Below are 17,528 nucleotides of genomic sequence, written 5' to 3' on the forward strand. Positions count from 1 at the left end.
TCCCACCTGATCTCGCCTCCTCCCGCCTGCCTTTTGTGGACAATTAGTCGACTGACAGTTCTATCTTGTCAATATAATAGATACTCTTTGGTATAGCCTCTCCATTTCGGTCGTCACTAGTTAACACAGCCACAAAAGTCATAAACCCCGCCTTTTTCTACAATTTATCTTCTTAAAATCTGATTTGAAACCTAACCTTATCCTCAACCACACTAAGCTTATACCTAAAATTCAATTAAGACCCTAAAGCTAATATTTGTTCATGAATGTGTACGATAAAGCCACAGACTTCTGTTATCCAGCGGGAGCCTCTCCCTTTCACTTCTAACCAAGTCAGTCGCATTTTAGTGACGTATGAGAAGCTTCCGTTGCTGCTGCGTGAACTTCCTACACACGTGCATTTCAGAAGTTGTTGGAACACTGAAAAGGTATTTATCTATTTGTGTTTAACGTTACGGATTCGATGTTGTAAAATCGTTTGGTTTTAAGGTTGAGTTGTCGGCTGCTGTTAGGAGGATGTGATTGTTGGAGGAACCGAAACAAATGACAAGAACCGGCATAGTTAGCCACAATAACATGTCTGGGAAACAAGCTATCATGTTAGCCTGGCTACTGTTTGAACCAAATATATGATAATTGATTGACTTCTCCTATTATTATCATTATTTACGTTAGTTTGTTGGCATAACGTTAGATGGGAAGCCATCTCTCCCTGTTGCTTCACATACTTTAGTGGATTACGAGCGCCTAGTCTGATTAATCAGGTTCTAATACATAATTATTTGGGATAGCTACACTGCAAATTCGAAAAAGTTTTTTCCAAGCCAGAATGTTTACATTTACGTTTGATCTTACTCTACCGGTTGTCTGTGGTGTCTGGCCTTCACATGTAGGAAATTTGAGACAAAAAAATCCACAGAAAAGTAACTTAATGTTTAACCCACTTTCTAGAGTTCGGTGCTGAAGAATACATGTATATTACCTGGTGCATGTAACATTATTGCTTTCGTCCTTCTCCTCGCCCCTAGCTGGGCTCGAACCAGGTACCCTCAGCACACATTTGACACCCTCGAAGCATCGTTACTTAGCGCTTCACAAAAGCCTCGGCCCTTGCAGAGTATGGGAAACAACAACTTCAAGGTCTCGATTGAAACGCTATTAGCGCGCACCCCGCTAACTAGCTATCCATTTCACAACGGTTACACGTGCGTAAAGCCATGTAAAAGCCTGCTGACTTCACTTAGTGTGCACGTACTTCTGTATTGTGCTCGTGCCTTCGTCCATGAGCAAATGTGTGCACATGTTGCATACATACTAACTGAAGTCGGCAGGTATTTAAATTGTTTTGCAGGTGACAGGTACATGATAGTCCCACTAAACCCAAACCAGATGGGATGGTGTATTGTGGTAGCCATGCTGGTTAAGTGTGCCTTGAATTCTAAATAAATCACAAACCGTGTCACCAGCAAAGCACCATCACACCTCCATGCTTTACGGTGGGAAATACACATGCAGAGATCATCCGTTCACCCACACCGGCTCTCAAAGACATGGCAGTTGGAACCAAAAATCTCAAATTTGGTCTCCAGACCAAAGGACACATTTCTACCGGTCTAATGTCCATTGCTTGTTTCTTGGCCCAAGCAAGTCTCTTCTTATTGGTGTCCTCTAGTAATGGTTTCTTTGTAGCAATTTGACCATGAAGGCCTGATAAACGCAGTCTCCTCTGAACAGTTGCTGTTGAGATGTCTTGAAATCTGTGAAGTGTTTATTTGGGCTGCAATTTGAGGCTGGTAACTAATGAACGTATCCTATGCAGCAGAGGTAACTCTGCTTTTCCATTCTTGTGGCGGTCCTCATGAGAGCCAGTTTTATCATAGCGCTTGATGGTTTTTGCGATTGCACTGGAAGGAACATTCTAAGTTCTTGAAATGTTCCATTTTGACTGACCTTCATGTCTTGAAGTATTGATGGACCGTTTCTCCTTGCTTATTTGAGCTGTTCTTGCCACAATATGGACTTGGTCTTTTACCAAATAGGGCTATCTTATGTATACCACCTCTACCATGTCACAACACAACTGATTGGCTCAAACGCATTAAGAAGGAAATAAATTATTTTAACAAGGCACACCTGTCAATTGAAATGCATTTCAGGAATATGGTTGAGCGAATGCCAAGAGTGTGCAAAGCTGTCAGGGCCAAGGGTGGCTATTTGAAGAATCTCAAATGTTAAATATATTTTCACTTAACACTTTTTTTTGTTGTTGTTTACTACCTGATTCCATATGTGCTATTTCATAGTTTTGATGTCTTCGCTATTGTTCTACAATGTAGAAAATAGTAAAAATAAGAGAAACCCTTGAATGGGTAGGTGTTTTAACTTTTGACCGGTAGTGTATGCCCACGGTTCTGCCTGCCCCTTTTCTCTCCCTGGCCTGCCTGCTGTTTTCTAATGACTGGATGTGTTCAGTCTTCGGTCTGTTGTGTGTGTGTGTAGAATATCCTAGTTTAGGCCATTTATGGGACCGGTGTCACAGGGATACAGTATCTTTGGGCCAGTCTTGCGTGTATGGGGTTGGCTAGTCTTTTGTTGCTGTGGGGGTGTTTTGTCTCATAATATGAAATTACAGTAGGTTGCTTGTATAGCCTGTATCAATTACCCTTTTCAGATATAATGTTATGTGGCCCCTTATTATGGCGTGTTTGTCTGTTAGGGTAGACTACACTACAGCTTTTTAAACGCAGACTCATGAACCTGAACTGTCAATTTTACGCATCCCTCGTTATTGAGTTTCAAAATGTTTTACATGTCGTGTAGACATGATTAGTGTGTTAGCTCCCCAGTCATGCTGCACAGAAGTTATGATGCAGCCCAGACTCCCAGTGCAGGGAAGGCTAGCAATGGGTAACTGGAGCAGGGCACAGTGCCTGTCTCACGCTATAAGGGGGACGGACCTCGGCTGCGCTGATAGACATGAGTATGCGAGTTGATCCATGAGACACATTTGATAGAAGTACCGAAAGTAACAAATTCTAGTACTGGACTGTTTTTCATGGTCTAGTATGGGGAAAAGTACAGAAGTGTTGGTATACCATGCAATGCTACAAGCTATTTGACATGTATAATTTTTTTTACCGTCCAATGAGTTTGGTCTGCTTCGTGTCGTCCCAGCCCTAGCTCCAACCCCGAGCAGAAAGGATGTCCAGTGATGTGGAACGGCTGTTGATCCAGTTTCAGGATGAAGCGGGGGAGCCGCTGGGTTCTCCCTTTGATGTCCCGCTGGACATCACACCTGACAAACTACAGCTGGTCTGCAATGCACTGCTACAGAAGGTACACACAACGCTCACACACTGCAACATATTGCTTTAAATCTCCAAGGACAGCCCCATGATCCACACTTAACTTCCATCTCTCTAACCCTGCCTCTTACTCCCTTCCCCCTACTCTGTCCTGGGCTGTTGTGATAGTTTATTTGGATCCCCATTAGATTTGACTAATGCCGCTTCTCCCATATCACTCCAGGAGGAGCCGGTACCATTGGCGTTTTTTGTGCGTGGCGAGGCGGAGGTGGTGGAGAGCCTGAGGGTGTGTGTGAAGGCCCTGGGGGTGGAGACTGAGACGGTTCTGCCCGTAGTGTACCAACCCCAGGCGGTGTTCAGGGTCAGGGCTGTTGCTCGCTGTACCTCCTCACTACAGGGACACACAGAGGCTGTCATCTCTGCTGCATTCAGCCCTACTGGGAAGTAAGTATACACACACACACACACACACACACACACACACAGAGATATATACACACACGCTGGGCTAGCTGTAATGTGTGTTCCTCAGGTACCTGGCCAGTGGTTCTGGAGACACTACAGTGAGGTTCTGGGACCTGACCACCGAGACACCACAACATACCTCCAGAGGTACACGCACTAGTGTTGTTACCGTACCAGAATTTTTACTTCGATACCAGGTTTAGTATGACGATACCGAAAACTATACCACAGCAAAAAAAGTGTTTTAGCCAGACTAACCAGCAGGTGCTGGAAATGTCCACTGTCCACTCATTGAAAGTGCTGTATCTCCCTAAGTAAAAGCCTGAAACAATGCCTAAAGACTGGCGACATGTAGAAGAAGCCATAGAGCTCGTGAACTGGGTCTTAAGTCCTGAGACTTAGGAACCAAGTCCTAAGTCAGGGTTGTGAATACCTGTACAGCATATAATTTATTTTTAAATGAATACTCTGTCAGGTAATCGAATACTAACGTCCGTTCGAATATTCAAATAATCGGGCCATCATACACACAGAGAGCAATGTGTAGAATTGATCGACCTGACCCTTGTGAACACTCACTGTCTCCTCTCCTCCTTTAGGCCACTCCCACTGGGTGCTGACTATTTCCTGGTCACCTGACGGAAGGAAGCTGGCTTCTGGCTGCAAGAACAGCCAGGTGAGACACACTTACACCAGGGTTGGGGTCAATTCCACAAATTATGTTCCCTCTCCCTAGAAAACCCATCAATTCAAAATTCTTAAATTGAGTAGTTCTTGAGTAGTTCTTAAATTGAGTTAATTCAACTAATCTGGAATTCTAATTATTCAAAAATACAATTCCTAATTCATTATTCTAGATAAATGAAAGCTGTTTAATATGAACAGCATGAAATACTCTATTCCACACGGCAAAGGCTACTGTATTCGTTATACTGCTTTTTCCCCAATGTATTTGTCACAGTGTGGGAACAAAGCTCCATGCTCTATAAATTATTACAATCGCTAAACCATTTTTTGAGAATGGGCAACGCCTAAAACACATTTGCTACACTTTTTATTTATTTTATTCAAACAACCATTTATGTAATATACCCTTTTAAACATGTTAATTGCTTAAATGCATAGTTTACAACCAGATTCATGATAAAAATAAGAGGCTTGTTCACAGCAGCCAGCTGTGGTCATGTGTGCAACACTCCCAGCAACAAGCAAATGAGTGCTTCCCCACCGGAGACCAGGGTTCAATTCCCATCTCCACCTTTCATGAAAGCAGAAATCCAATAAAAATGGATGAGAGGTTTATTCGTTCAGGAGTTAAATTAACATTCAGTGTTGTAAAATAACCCCTAGGTGTTAATAACTGAGTTGAGTGTGATTGTCTTTTTACTTTAGAAGTAAAGTTACACTCAAAACCACACCCATCATTATCATATTTTCCAGCATACTTTATTGCAGGTTGATTAAAAAAAAAAAAAAAAAAAAAATAGTTTGTTTCAGTATCTGTGTTAGTGTAAAACTAGACTGTTGCGGTATAGCCTTGTGATATGTAATGTATTTTCACAAAGGGTTGTATTTTTAAGGATACTATATTCGCTTAGGCGCTCATTTGTTGAAGGCTACAAGGTTGATAAGAATTGAATGCAACAACCATCACAAGCAAACACAGTCATGAGTGGTGATTCCAACGTTCACTAACAGGCACTCTGGGATATATGCAGATATTTGCATATCCCAGTGTGCCTTTAGAGTGAACACTGGAATTACCAATCATGACTGTTTTGTTAGTGATGGTTGTTGCCTTCAATTCTTATCAACCTTGTAGCCTTCACTTGCATGTCCAGCCTCTTATCAAGGGCTGCATAAATTAATATGCAATTGTAAGTTTATTCAAATACCAGAAGATGCATGATAACCTTAATGGTGGTGTTTATTTCCCATTGAAATCCAACCAATTGTTGAATTTGCAGTATTTAGGATCGTTCATCGCCCACCTTTTGCATTCCGACTGATTGCAAGTTGACCAGACAACCTAAACCATATGAACTGGCTCCACCATCTCAACAACGGGTGCAGTAAATCCAACCGCTGACGGATTGGAGTAGATTTAAAAATATACATATATATATTTGTGCGGCATAATATAAAGACCGATCAATCTACACCGACACAAAGAATTGTAAATAATGGACCAGTCAAACGGCATGCAGGGAAACATGTTAATCAGCCCCCTGACACCAGAATTGTTCCAAGTTAAAAGTAAGCAATGCAACATGTTGTAGTCTTCTGTAGCTCAGTAGAGCATGGCTCTTGTAACGGCAGTATATTGGGTTCCATATGATGTTGAAGAATGCTGCATTGTGGGTAGTTTAGAAGATGTTCGCAGATAAGTTAATAAATATGTATAAAAAAACGTAACGTAACTGTTTGTAGTTATATGTAACCAGATTGTGACTACAACTGTCTTTGACCACACTGTTACTTTGGTGAGTAAAAACTCATGCTTCCTACCCTTTAAGGGATAGTTCACCCAAATGACAAAATGACAATGGCATAGTTCAGACTGCTTAAGGGTAAGGAAACCAATGTGTAATTTAGTTGAACTATCACTTTAATTGGACAAAAAATGATCTAACTGGAAATATATTGCACGTCAATTCCTCATTAGAAAACGTAACAAATAATGTATACACATTCATGTATATAATTATTTGATTTAGAACAAAGTTTCATTCCATTTCAATGCTAAATGCATTAACTCCAGTAATTTGGAATTTGCACAATTATAATACACTTCAAGTTTTAAAATTCTAATTCCATTCCAAGGATGGCTTTCTTTTTCAATTCCAATTGAGACAGTCTAAATTATAATTCAATTCCCCAAATAGAATTGCAGCAATCTTAAATACTAAGTAATTTTTCCACTTCTTGCTTCAACTCCAGAATTGAAATGACATTGGAATTGACACACACACTCACTGTTTCTCCTCAGATCTGTATCTGGGACCCAGTCTCAGGTGTGTGTGTTAACCAGTGTCTCTCTGTGTAGATCTGTATATGGGACCCAGTGACAGGACAGCAGATGGGGAAGACCCTGACAGGACACACCAAGTGGATCACATGGATCTCCTGGGAACCTCTACACCTGTAAGATTTACTCTTCTATTTATCTTTTCATCTCGCTCTCTTTTCTCCTTTCTCTCTAATATAACTATCTTGTGCGCTCTCTTCTCAGTAACCCAGAGTGCCGTTACCTGGCTAGCAGCAGTAAGGACGGGGCGGTGAGGGTTTGGGACGTTGTGTTGGGGCGCTGTGAGAGGATCCTGACGGGGCACACCCAGTCTGTTACCTGTGTGAAGTGGGGAGGAGACGGACTGCTATACACATCATCACAGGACAGGACCATTAAAGTCTGGAGAGCTAAAGACGTAAGTGTGTGTGTGTGTGTGTGTGAGACCCTGGTCAAAAGTAGTGCACTATATAGGGAATAAGATACCATTTGGGAGGCAGACATTCTACTTCATCTGACCCCTCGCCTCTTCCCCCTCCTCAGGGGGTCCAGTGCAGGACTCTTCAAGGCCATGCTCACTGGGTCAACACCCTGGCTCTCAGTACTGACTATGTGCTACGGACTGGCGCCTTTGAACCCGCCGACGCTACCATCAACCCCCAGGACCAGACTGGCACATGTACGTACACCTGTCCTCTGTGCCTCTCTCTCCTTCCTCTGTGCCTCTCTATTTGCTCTTTCTGACTTTATACGTACACCTCTGTCTCTGCCCAACTCTTGGTGTAGTGATATTGAACATAGTTTTGACACCTCTGTTCTCTCCACAGTTGAGGAACTCAAAGAGAAAGCCTTGCAGAGATACAACAAAGTCAGGGTGAGTGTCTCCTGTCTCTGCTGTGTATTTATTAGGATCCCCATTAGCTGCCACCAAGGGGGTCCTGGGGTCCACTGAACCTCTTACCCTTTGTGTAGGGTGAGGCCCCGGAGCGTCTTGTGTCGGGCTCTGATGACTTCACCTTGTTCCTCTGGAACCCAGCAGAGGATAAGAAGCCTCTGGCGAGACTGACGGGTCACAGCGCTCTGATCAACGAGGTCCTGTTCTCCCCCGACACACGCCTCCTTGCCTCTGCTTCCTTCGACAAGTCCATCAAGATCTGGGACGGACGCACCGGAAAGTATGTATAGTAGTGGTGGAACTGCGCTAGGTAGTATGTATAGTAGTGGGGGAACTGCACTAGGTAGTATGTCTAGTAGTGGTGGAACTGCGCTAGGTAGTATGTATAGTAGTGGGGGAACTGCGCTAGGAAGTATGTATAGTAGTGGTGGAACTGCGCTAGGAAGTATGTATAGTAGTGGTGGAACTGCGCTAGGTAGTATGTATAGTAGTGGGGGAACTGCGCTAGGAAGTATGTATAGTTGTGGGGGAACTGCGCTAGGAAGTATGTATAGTAGTGGTGGAACTGCGCTAGGTAGTATGTATAGTAGTGGTGGAACTGCGCTAGGTAGTATGTATAGTAGTGGTGGAACTGCGCTAGGTAGTATGTATAGTAGTGGTGGAACTGCGCTAGGTAGTATGTATAGTAGTGGTGGAACTGCGCTAGGTAGTATGTATAGTAGTGGGGGAACTGCGCTAGGAAGTATGTATAGTAGTGGTGGAACTGCGCTAGGTAGTATGTATAGTAGTGGTGGAACTGCGCTAGGTAGTATGTATAGTAGTGGTGGAACTGCGCTAGGTAGTATGTATAGTAGTGGTGGAACTGCGCTAGGTAGTATGTATAGTAGTGGTGGAACTGCGCTAGGTAGTATGTATAGTAGTGGGGGAACTGCGCTAGGAAGTATGTATAGTAGTGGTGGAACTGCGCTAGGTAGTATGTATAGTAGTGGTGGAACTGCGCTAGGTAGTATGTATAGTAGTGGTGGAACTGCGCTAGGTAGTATGTATAGTAGTGGGGGAACTGTGCTAGGTAGTATGTATAGTAGTGGTGGAACTGTGCTAGGTAGTATGTATAGTAGTGGGGGAACTGCGCTAGGAAGTATGTATAGTAGTGGTGGAACTGCGCTAGGTAGTATGTATAGTAGTGGTGGAACTGCGCTAGGAAGTATGTATAGTAGTGGTGGAACTGCGCTAGGAAGTATGTATAGTAGTGGGGGAACTGCGCTAGGCAGTATGTATAGTAGTGGTGGAACTGCGCTAGGAAGTATGTATAGTAGTGGGGGAACTGCGCTAGGCAGTATGTATAGTAGTGGTGGAACTGCGCTAGGTAGTATGTATAGTAGTGGTGGAACTGCGCTAGGAAGTATGTATAGTAGTGGGGGAACTGCGCTAGGCAGTATGTATAGTAGTGGTGGAACTGCGCTAGGAAGTATGTATAGTAGTGGGGGAACTGCGCTAGGTAGTATGTATAGTAGTGGTGGAACTGCGCTAGGTAGTATGTATAGTAGTGGTGGAACTGCGCTAGGAAGTATGTATAGTAGTGGGGGAACTGCGCTAGGTAGTATGTATAGTAGTGGTGGAACTGCGCTAGGAAGTATGTATAGTAGTGGTGGAACTGCGCTAGGAAGTATGTATAGTAGTGGTGGAACTGCGCTAGGTAGTATGTATAGTAGTGGTGGAACTGCGCTAGGTAGTATGTATAGTAGTGGGGGAACTGCGCTAGGAAGTATGTATAGTAGTGGGGGAACTGCGCTAGGAAGTATGTATAGTAGTGGTGGAACTGCGCTAGGTAGTATGTATAGTAGTGGGGGAACTGCGCTAGGAAGTATGTATAGTAGTGGTGGAACTGCGCTAGGTAGTATGTATAGTAGTGGTGGAACTGCGCTAGGTAGTATGTATAGTAGTGGGGGAACTGCGCTAGGCAGTATGTATAGTAGTGGTGGAACTGCGCTAGGAAGTATGTATAGTAGTGGGGGAACTGCGCTAGGCAGTATGTATAGTAGTGGTGGAACTGCGCTAGGAAGTATGTATAGTAGTGGGGGAACTGCGCTAGGCAGTATGTATAGTAGTGGGGGAACTGCGCTAGGTAGTATGTATAGTAGTGGTGGAACTGCGCTAGGAAGTATGTATAGTAGTGGGGGAACTGCGCTAGGCAGTATGTATAGTAGTGGGGGAACTGCGCTAGGTAGTATGTATAGTAGTGGGGGAACTGCGCTAGGTAGTATGTATGGTAGTGGGGGAACTGCGCTAGGTAGTATGTATGGTAGTGGGGGAACTGCGCTAGGAAGTATGTATAGTAGTGGGGGAACTGCGCTAGGCAGTATGTATAGTAGTGGGGGAACTGCGCTAGGTAGTATGTATAGTAGTGGGGGAACTGCGCTAGGTAGTATGTATGGTAGTGGGGGAACTGCGCTAGGTAGTATGTATGGTAGTGGGGGAACTGCGCTAGGTAGTATGTATGGTAGTGGTGGAACTGCGCTAGGTAGTATGTATGGTAGTGGGGGAACTGCGCTAGGAAGTATGTATAGTAGTGGGGGAACTGCGCTAGGAAGTATGTATAGTAGTGGGGGAACTGCGCTAGGAAGTATGTATAGTAGTGGGGGAACTGCGCTAGGAAGTATGTATAGTAGTGGGGGAACTGCGCTAGGAAGTATGTATAGTAGTGGGGGAACTGCGCTAGGAAGTATGTATAGTAGTGGGGGAACTGCGCTAGGAAGTATGTATAGTAGTGGGGGAACTGCGCTAGGTAGTATGTATAGTAGTGGGGGAACTGCGCTAGGAAGTATGTATAGTAGTGGGGGAATTCTAATCGATAATGCATGCCATTTAGCAGACGCTTTTATCCAAGGCGACTTGGACATGCATGCATATTTTTTTTGACATACGGATGGCCCCAGCGGGAATTTGCCGACAAGCCTTGGGGCTGCCAGCACCATGTTCTATCGACTGTGCTTGCATAATGACAGAGTCCAGATCTCTGTTCTATTCTGATTCACACTGAACATTTGATTCACTAAGCACCAGTTCTGTTTACAGAGAATAAAAACATTGGTACAATATGTAAACTTACATAAACACTGTCTCTGTATGTAGTAGTTCTGCTCTCCACCGGGTGGGACTCTAACTGTGTGTGTGTGTGTAGGTACCTACAGTCCCTGCGTGGTCATGTAGCAGCAGTGTACCAGGTGGCGTGGTCAGCAGACAGTAGACTGATGGTCAGTGGTTCCAGTGACTCCACTCTGAAGGTCTGGGACATCAAGACTGGCAAACTACACACTGATCTACCTGGACACGCAGATGAGGTGAGAGGGAGGGATGGTGTTTTCCACAAATGGGGCTCTAAAATTAAAAGAAGAGCTGCTCAATTAAGTTCTGGGTCCACACGTGTTAAGAGAAGTGATGGAACCTCCATCAGTTAAATGAGTGAAAGAATTTCAACAAGTGTTTGCAACTCTTTGTGAATTGCAGTATGTTATTTATTTAAACAAAATACTTAACAACTGACCCACTAATTTCTTCTTAAAGAATCTTGTAAGAGTCTGTTGACTTCCACAGCTATCTGCAATACAGACATGATTGAAGAATGAAGCAGGTGTTAATCATGGTCTTTGCTTCACAGAAAGCAGCTGTCGACAACTCCATTGTCAACACTTTGATTAAATCAGTAGACCAGTGGAGGCTGGTGACTTGAAAAATTGGGGAGGATGGGAGACCCACGGAATAGGCGCGTAACGCACGGAGATGTCAAAGTGCGTTTCAAAAACCGGCAGACTAGTTATTTGAACCTAAAGCGTTTAATAGACATTTCTAGTACCATATTATGGGGAATGGGAACGAGAGGGCTACTAAGTGTTGGAAAGGGATCACAGCAGTGATTGAATGAGGGTATGAGGCATGAGTTGAGGTGTTCAGAGGCTTGACCAGTGCAGAACGGGATTTGACTGGGAAGACCACCAATAACACAACACACTACACAGTTAGACAAAAGAGCTAAGAATGAGTCAGTCCAAGCAAGGAGTAAAATCGTTGTGTAATAATGTGATTGCGTATGTCTCTATCCAACAATGTCACCAAACTTCTCAATGCATAGAAACCCCATAACGCTCTGTGGCACAATCCCAATACAGCTCAATAGGTTAATTCTCTGATCCTAATTCTACAATTGGATGGACAACGTGTCAGTTCATACTGCAAAAGCTTTGATTGGTTGGAGGACGTCCTCCGGAAGTGGTCATAACAACATGAGTGATCACTTCTTCCTCTCTGACAAGCGATTTCAACTTGCTGTTTGCATTTGAGGTTTGTTCCAACAATCGTTCCGATGTTCACCGAAACACACAAAAACAATATTTTACTGTAATAGGAGAGACCTTAAACTTTTCTAACAATACCCTTTTTATGTCTCAACTCTTCAAATTGTGCCCAGAGCAGACACTACTAAAACGGGAGTATCAATGAACAGTGATTCTGGAAAATGTATGCCTAGCATTACAGTACCATGTACCAAAGACTTATACTAGCTATCTAGTCTGTTTTTATAAATGTACAATAAGCATAAAACACAATTTTATATAAGGAATTGGCAACTCATTCTCATTCTGAGAAATAAGGTAGGTCACTTGATTTAACATCTGAGCAAGGCAACAGTAAACTGTCGTCCCCCACGAATGATGCAGAGCCCCACCTGGGCCAATCAGTGTAAATGCCAGATATCTATGGCAAGACACATCGTTCACCCAAGTTTTGTCACAAACGGGCCAGTGGTGTCTGAGATATTGTGTGTGACTAACGTACTTACGGATGGAGACCAATCCACAGTCCCCTCCCTGATTTTCATCGTGGAGGACAACAAAGTGGACAGGCTAGCATGCTGTTCAAATAGTTGGGAGACGGACAGAAGTTTTTTTTTTTCATAACAATTCAACTGTCAATTGTTAGCTTGCAAATAGATCCAAGTTGGCTAAACTTGAAATATAAAGATGAGCTGGCTGCTCACTAGCAAGTGGTCTTGTGCTTGAGAGATTGTTAATGAGACCTACTTTTCTATCCCTGCTACAAGAAGGTAGTCATTCGTGAATGTGCATTATGCATGGTTCTGGTTAAATTTGTCACAAAGGGTATTTTCATTGACCAACTTTGTAACCCAGATCAGGCGTTATTGCAAAAAAGTAGGATAAACTATTTTGATATAATTAAATTATTAGTAGGTCTTATGGTTGTGAAAGGCTTATATTTAGCCTAGGTGTAATTTCACAAGCCCTGGATATATTAGATTATTGCTGACGGTTTGAAATGCAGTGTATTTTAGCTTTTAATTAATTGTACAACTAAGCTTATTTAGGGAACTTTTTAAAAGTGGATGTATCAGTCAAGTGTGGACAACTAAGGTTTTTTTCTTTATTTTTACTGTTACTGTAATAGTGAAGGCATAAACTATGAAATAATGTAGTAACCATTTAAAAAATTGTTTTTAACAAATCAGAATATGTGTATTTGTGATTCTTCAAAGTAGCCACCCTTTGGCATGATGACAGCTTCTGTGTGAATCGCCTACAAGTAATATATATATATATATATATATATATATATATATATATATATATATATATATATATATATATATATATATATATATATATATATATATATATATATATATATTTAAAAAAATTGTTGGTAATATCGCCTAGCCCTTAAGAATGAGGACTTGTGAAGAGCAATATCAATAACTTTTGCATAATCAAGACAGTTGCTTTGTGAGAGGGTGTAAAATAGGGGTGTGAAGGTTTAAACAAACTTTGATTCCTTAACGTTAAAAGGGGAAAAAACTAACCGATTTTAGTATTTAAAATGTTTTATCACAGTGCATTTATCACAAAACTACCATTAACGGATCCCAATCATCATTATGAAGGGGAAAAATTCAACAAATACTTGGTGGGCAGGCTTTTGTTAAACATGAAACAAAGTAGACACCTAGACTAGTATATGCAATTTTTCTTCATCAAATGTTTTTGGTTTCATATTTCATTCTGGAACCTGTTTAGGGGGTGGGGGGTTGGAACCTACTCTAAATGGCACACTATAGCAGTTTGGGAAAAAAACACAAAATAGATGAGACTAATTTATTCCAAAGCTGCAGCTCATGGTTGGAACACTACTTTAATCAACCAATCCATTTTGTATTTGTGATTCAAATGTTGTGATTTGGCAAGGAATGTAGCTTTGCTACAGTTTTGTTTGTGTATCCCATCAGTTAGATATGTTTTTATAGGCAATCATTTCTGTAAGCCTAATGGGATCTTGGGTGCAGTCGGATCGAAATTGCGTGAGACCCGTAACTAAGGGAAAGAACTGTGATCACTTGCTAGGTTGTTTTTTTTGTTGAGTCGCGTATGCACATAACAAATTAAAGGAACAACAGTCGACGTGATTTTCAACTTCGGTACAAAATTCAAGCTATTGTGTGACTGTGTTAGAACTTCATTGCTCCCTACTCGTCATACCATGCAATCGGATTTGACTGGGAATTCTGTTAAGTGTTATTGTTTTAAAAACCAATAGATTGCCTTTTTAAACGGCACATGACAGGGATGTACCCTCTCCCCCCTCCTGTTTGCACTGGCAAATGAACCACTTGCAGAAAGAATTAGACAGGACCCAAAGGTAACAGGTGTTGGTAAACATGAATATAAACAAATTTAACAGGTTTTCTGTTATACCTGACCAATATTGAAAACACAATGCCCCCCTGGCAAAAAAAAAATTCAGAATACTCTAAAATCTATGAAATAATGGCAGTAAGAAAAATTATAACTCAGAATTGCATGGCTCCCAACTTTTTTGGTAATAACAATTACCCCACCGAGTAGATCCTTTAAAAAAGTATTCTTGGTCATAAGACTTTATATGGGCAGATAAAATGTGTAGACTAAAAAGGGAAGTTTTTTAAAATGTTTTTATTTTATTTCCTAAAACTGAGGGTGGTTATAACCTTCCAGACGTGGAATTGTATCAACTTGCTACCCAAGGCTTTTACTTGTGACATATAGTTAAATTAACTAAAGAAAAACGATGGGTACATATTGAAGATGCACATGTTTGTCACTCTCACTCACAGGTGTTTGCAGTAGACTGGAGTCCTGATGGCCAGAGAGTAGTCAGTGGAGGAAAAGACAAGTGTCTCAGAATGTAAGTCCCTCTCTCACGGTCACTACCTCACACGATCTCTCTCGTGGTCAGTAGAGTAATCGCTCTATTTCCTGTATCTTAACAGATGGAGGAGGTAGCCACACCAATCACGTGCCTTACTAGCCCCTGTCTCCACCAATCAGGAAGCCAGGATGACGGACAGAAGGCGGGGCCAGTGGTCTGAGACTTCCTGGTCCTACATTGGAACATAATGCCCTGCTTTACCTGTCAACAACAACCACACTTACCGAGGACTGCCGATCAAAGTGATGTAGGAGGGAGAGAGTGATGAGAAATGGAGAGGAGGATATAACCAGAGGCATGGAAGTAGTGGAGGGAGCCTGAGGCTAGTAAGGTACTATATCTAATCGGTGTGTGTTGACGTCTATACCCGAGCCCTAGCTGGCAGGTACACAGCAAGAGGACTGTAGGAATAAAGGAGTCCTAATACAGGTCGTTGGAACACCTGGTGTCTTCTATTAATGCATCCCCTCTCTCTCAAGGTTAATATAGTAAAGTAAAACTAATCAGGGAAAAAAGGATTTAGTAAATTGAAATAAATATAATTAACAAACCCGTTTGAAAAATTAAAACTATACTTGACTCCAAAACGACTTAAAAATAAAAGCCATCATGAATGATGAGTTTGAGTTTTTCCCCCTAATGTTCTGCATAAATGTAATTGGGTTTTCAAGGTTTAGGGGGGATTCAAGCTACTGAATCTTGGGGGTAAATGCTGCCAGAAGATGGTGATATTTCAAATAGGCCTAGCTTGTGTATCACTAGTTATCAGGAAAACATCTAAATGTACTACTAAAGTTGAAAAGTATTGGATTGGTGTAAACATGTGCAACAGGGTTTCCTTCTACTATATTTTTGGCACCACATTTATAATTTAAACAACCTAATGACCATCTCCTTTTGTATTACTGCCCCCCAGTGGCAAGACCTTAACCCCCCCCCCCCTCTCCTAGCCTCTCACGCATGCTTTCTATCTCTCTCTAAAGCTAAAACCGAAACTAAATAATATACAAACAAAATTGCAATTTTTCTATACAACTCAAACTATAATCACCTCCCTGGTCCTGGCTGCTTCTGACCTGCTGGTTCTCTCTTGACTAATACAGCCTACGTTCCTGACACCTGCTGTGTCTCTGCTCTAATCCTCTATGGTCAGTCAACTGAAGGCGAAGTCCTGCCCTGCTGCTTCCCTTTACGTTAGTGACGGGACAGTTAGTGACAGGATCCTTAGCTGCTCTGTCCTTTGACTGACTGGTCCTCTATACCTAGCCCGATGGCTCTATTTTTAAGTTATCTGCTGTGTCTGATCTAGTCACTGTCTGAAGGACCTCACCCTCTGCATTCTACTATGTAAACCAAGATCATAGTGCTTCATCATTAAACACCTTAGATATCGAAGGTTCTGAGTACTCTGTCATTTTGTGGACGTCAATTTGTGTTTGTGCCTTAGTTTATAGAACCAGGGAGGAATAAAATGTACTCTTTCACAGAACTGTCTTCTGGAGATAGAACAGTCTCTGTGATTGGTTTACCCGACTTCAAGAATCGATGCTAATTGGGTGACCACATGCTTATTTTGACGCAGTGTTAAATCTCCTGCCAGTTTTGGACTAAAGTCAGGGATTCATTCCAAGGGACCTTGTAGAGAAGCACATTGCTCTTGGTAATATACCTTTGAGATGACATCTGCTGCATTTACCGTCAATGCGATCTCTTCAAATATCAGGAACATTGCCTTTTAAAAGGTGCATTGTCGACATAGTCATAGGTGCCTGAGCAAACGGAGCAGCTGCACATGTTTTTGATCCCTTGGGGAATTTGTCATTTTGAAAGATTGTTTTGAGTTAGTCTGTATTAAAATACACGCAACAATTTAAGATTTGACAGAGTTACAGTTCATATGGAAATAAGTCAATTTAAATAAATAAATTAGGCCCTAGTCTATTGATTACACATGACTGGAAATACAGATATGCATCTGTTGGCCACAGATACCTTTAAAAAAAGTAGGGACATGGATCAGAGAACCATTTAGATCATGCTTGATGTTTCTACAACTTGGAGACACCTGTGGTAAACTCAATTTATTGGACATGATTTATAAAGGTGCACACACCTATCTGTAAGGTCCCACAGTTGACAGTGCAGGTCTGAGGAAAAAAACAAGCCATGAGGTCGAAGGAATTGTCCGTAGAGCACCGAGACATGATTGTGTCCAGGCACAGATCTGGGGAAGGCTACCCAAAAAAAGTCTGCAGCATGGAAGGTCCCCAAGAATACATTGGCCTCCATTCTTAAATGGAAAATGTTTGGAATCACCAAAAGGGAGGTGACCAAGAACCTGATGGTCACTGTGACAGACCTCAAGTTCCCCTGTGGAGATGGAAGGACAAGCATCTCTGCAGCACTCCACAAATCAGGCATGGTGGTGGCCGCATCATGCTGTGGGGATTTTTGTCAGCAGCAGGGACTGGGAGACTAGTCAGGATCGAAGGGAAGATAAACAGAGCAGAGATCCTTGATGAAAACCTGCTCAGGACCTCTGACTGGGGTGAAGCTTCACCTTCCAACAGGACAATGACCCTAAGCACACAGCCAAGACAAT

At 42.3% G+C, this 17,528-nt stretch overlaps 1 protein-coding gene across 1 annotated transcript; it reads left to right on the forward strand.

Annotated features, from left to right (window-relative positions):
• Positions 1-276: 276 nt before the first annotated feature.
• nle1 (notchless homolog 1 (Drosophila)) lies at positions 277-16,321 on the forward strand. The gene is made up of 13 exons (XM_021562787.2): positions 277-428; positions 3,175-3,336; positions 3,529-3,749; positions 3,838-3,917; positions 4,370-4,446; positions 6,817-6,914; positions 7,003-7,195; positions 7,321-7,456; positions 7,605-7,651; positions 7,750-7,952; positions 10,854-11,013; positions 14,832-14,902; positions 14,988-16,321. The coding sequence occupies exons 2-13, from the start codon at positions 3,202-3,204 to the stop codon at positions 14,998-15,000; spliced, it is 1,434 nt and encodes a 477-aa protein (XP_021418462.1). The 5' UTR covers positions 277-428; positions 3,175-3,201; the 3' UTR covers positions 15,001-16,321.
• The last annotated feature ends 1,207 nt before the right edge of the window (positions 16,322-17,528 follow it).

The sequence above is a fragment of the Oncorhynchus mykiss genome, chromosome 15, assembly GCF_013265735.2.
Source record: "Oncorhynchus mykiss isolate Arlee chromosome 15, USDA_OmykA_1.1, whole genome shotgun sequence".
NCBI lineage: Eukaryota > Metazoa > Chordata > Actinopteri > Salmoniformes > Salmonidae > Oncorhynchus > Oncorhynchus mykiss.

What these genes read in the sequence shown, in the direction of transcription:
- nle1 (XM_021562787.2), top strand. Translation starts at nt 3,202, where the DNA reads ATGTCCAGTGATGTGGAACGGCTGTTGATCCAGTTTCAGGATGAAGCG. An exon ending in GCAATGCACTGCTACAGAAG is followed by an intron (nt 3,337 to 3,528) that starts GTACACACAACG and finishes ATATCACTCCAG; the next exon opens with GAGGAGCCGGTACCATTGGC. An exon ending in AAGTCTGGAGAGCTAAAGAC is followed by an intron (nt 7,196 to 7,320) that starts GTAAGTGTGTGT and finishes CCCCCTCCTCAG; the next exon opens with GGGGTCCAGTGCAGGACTCT.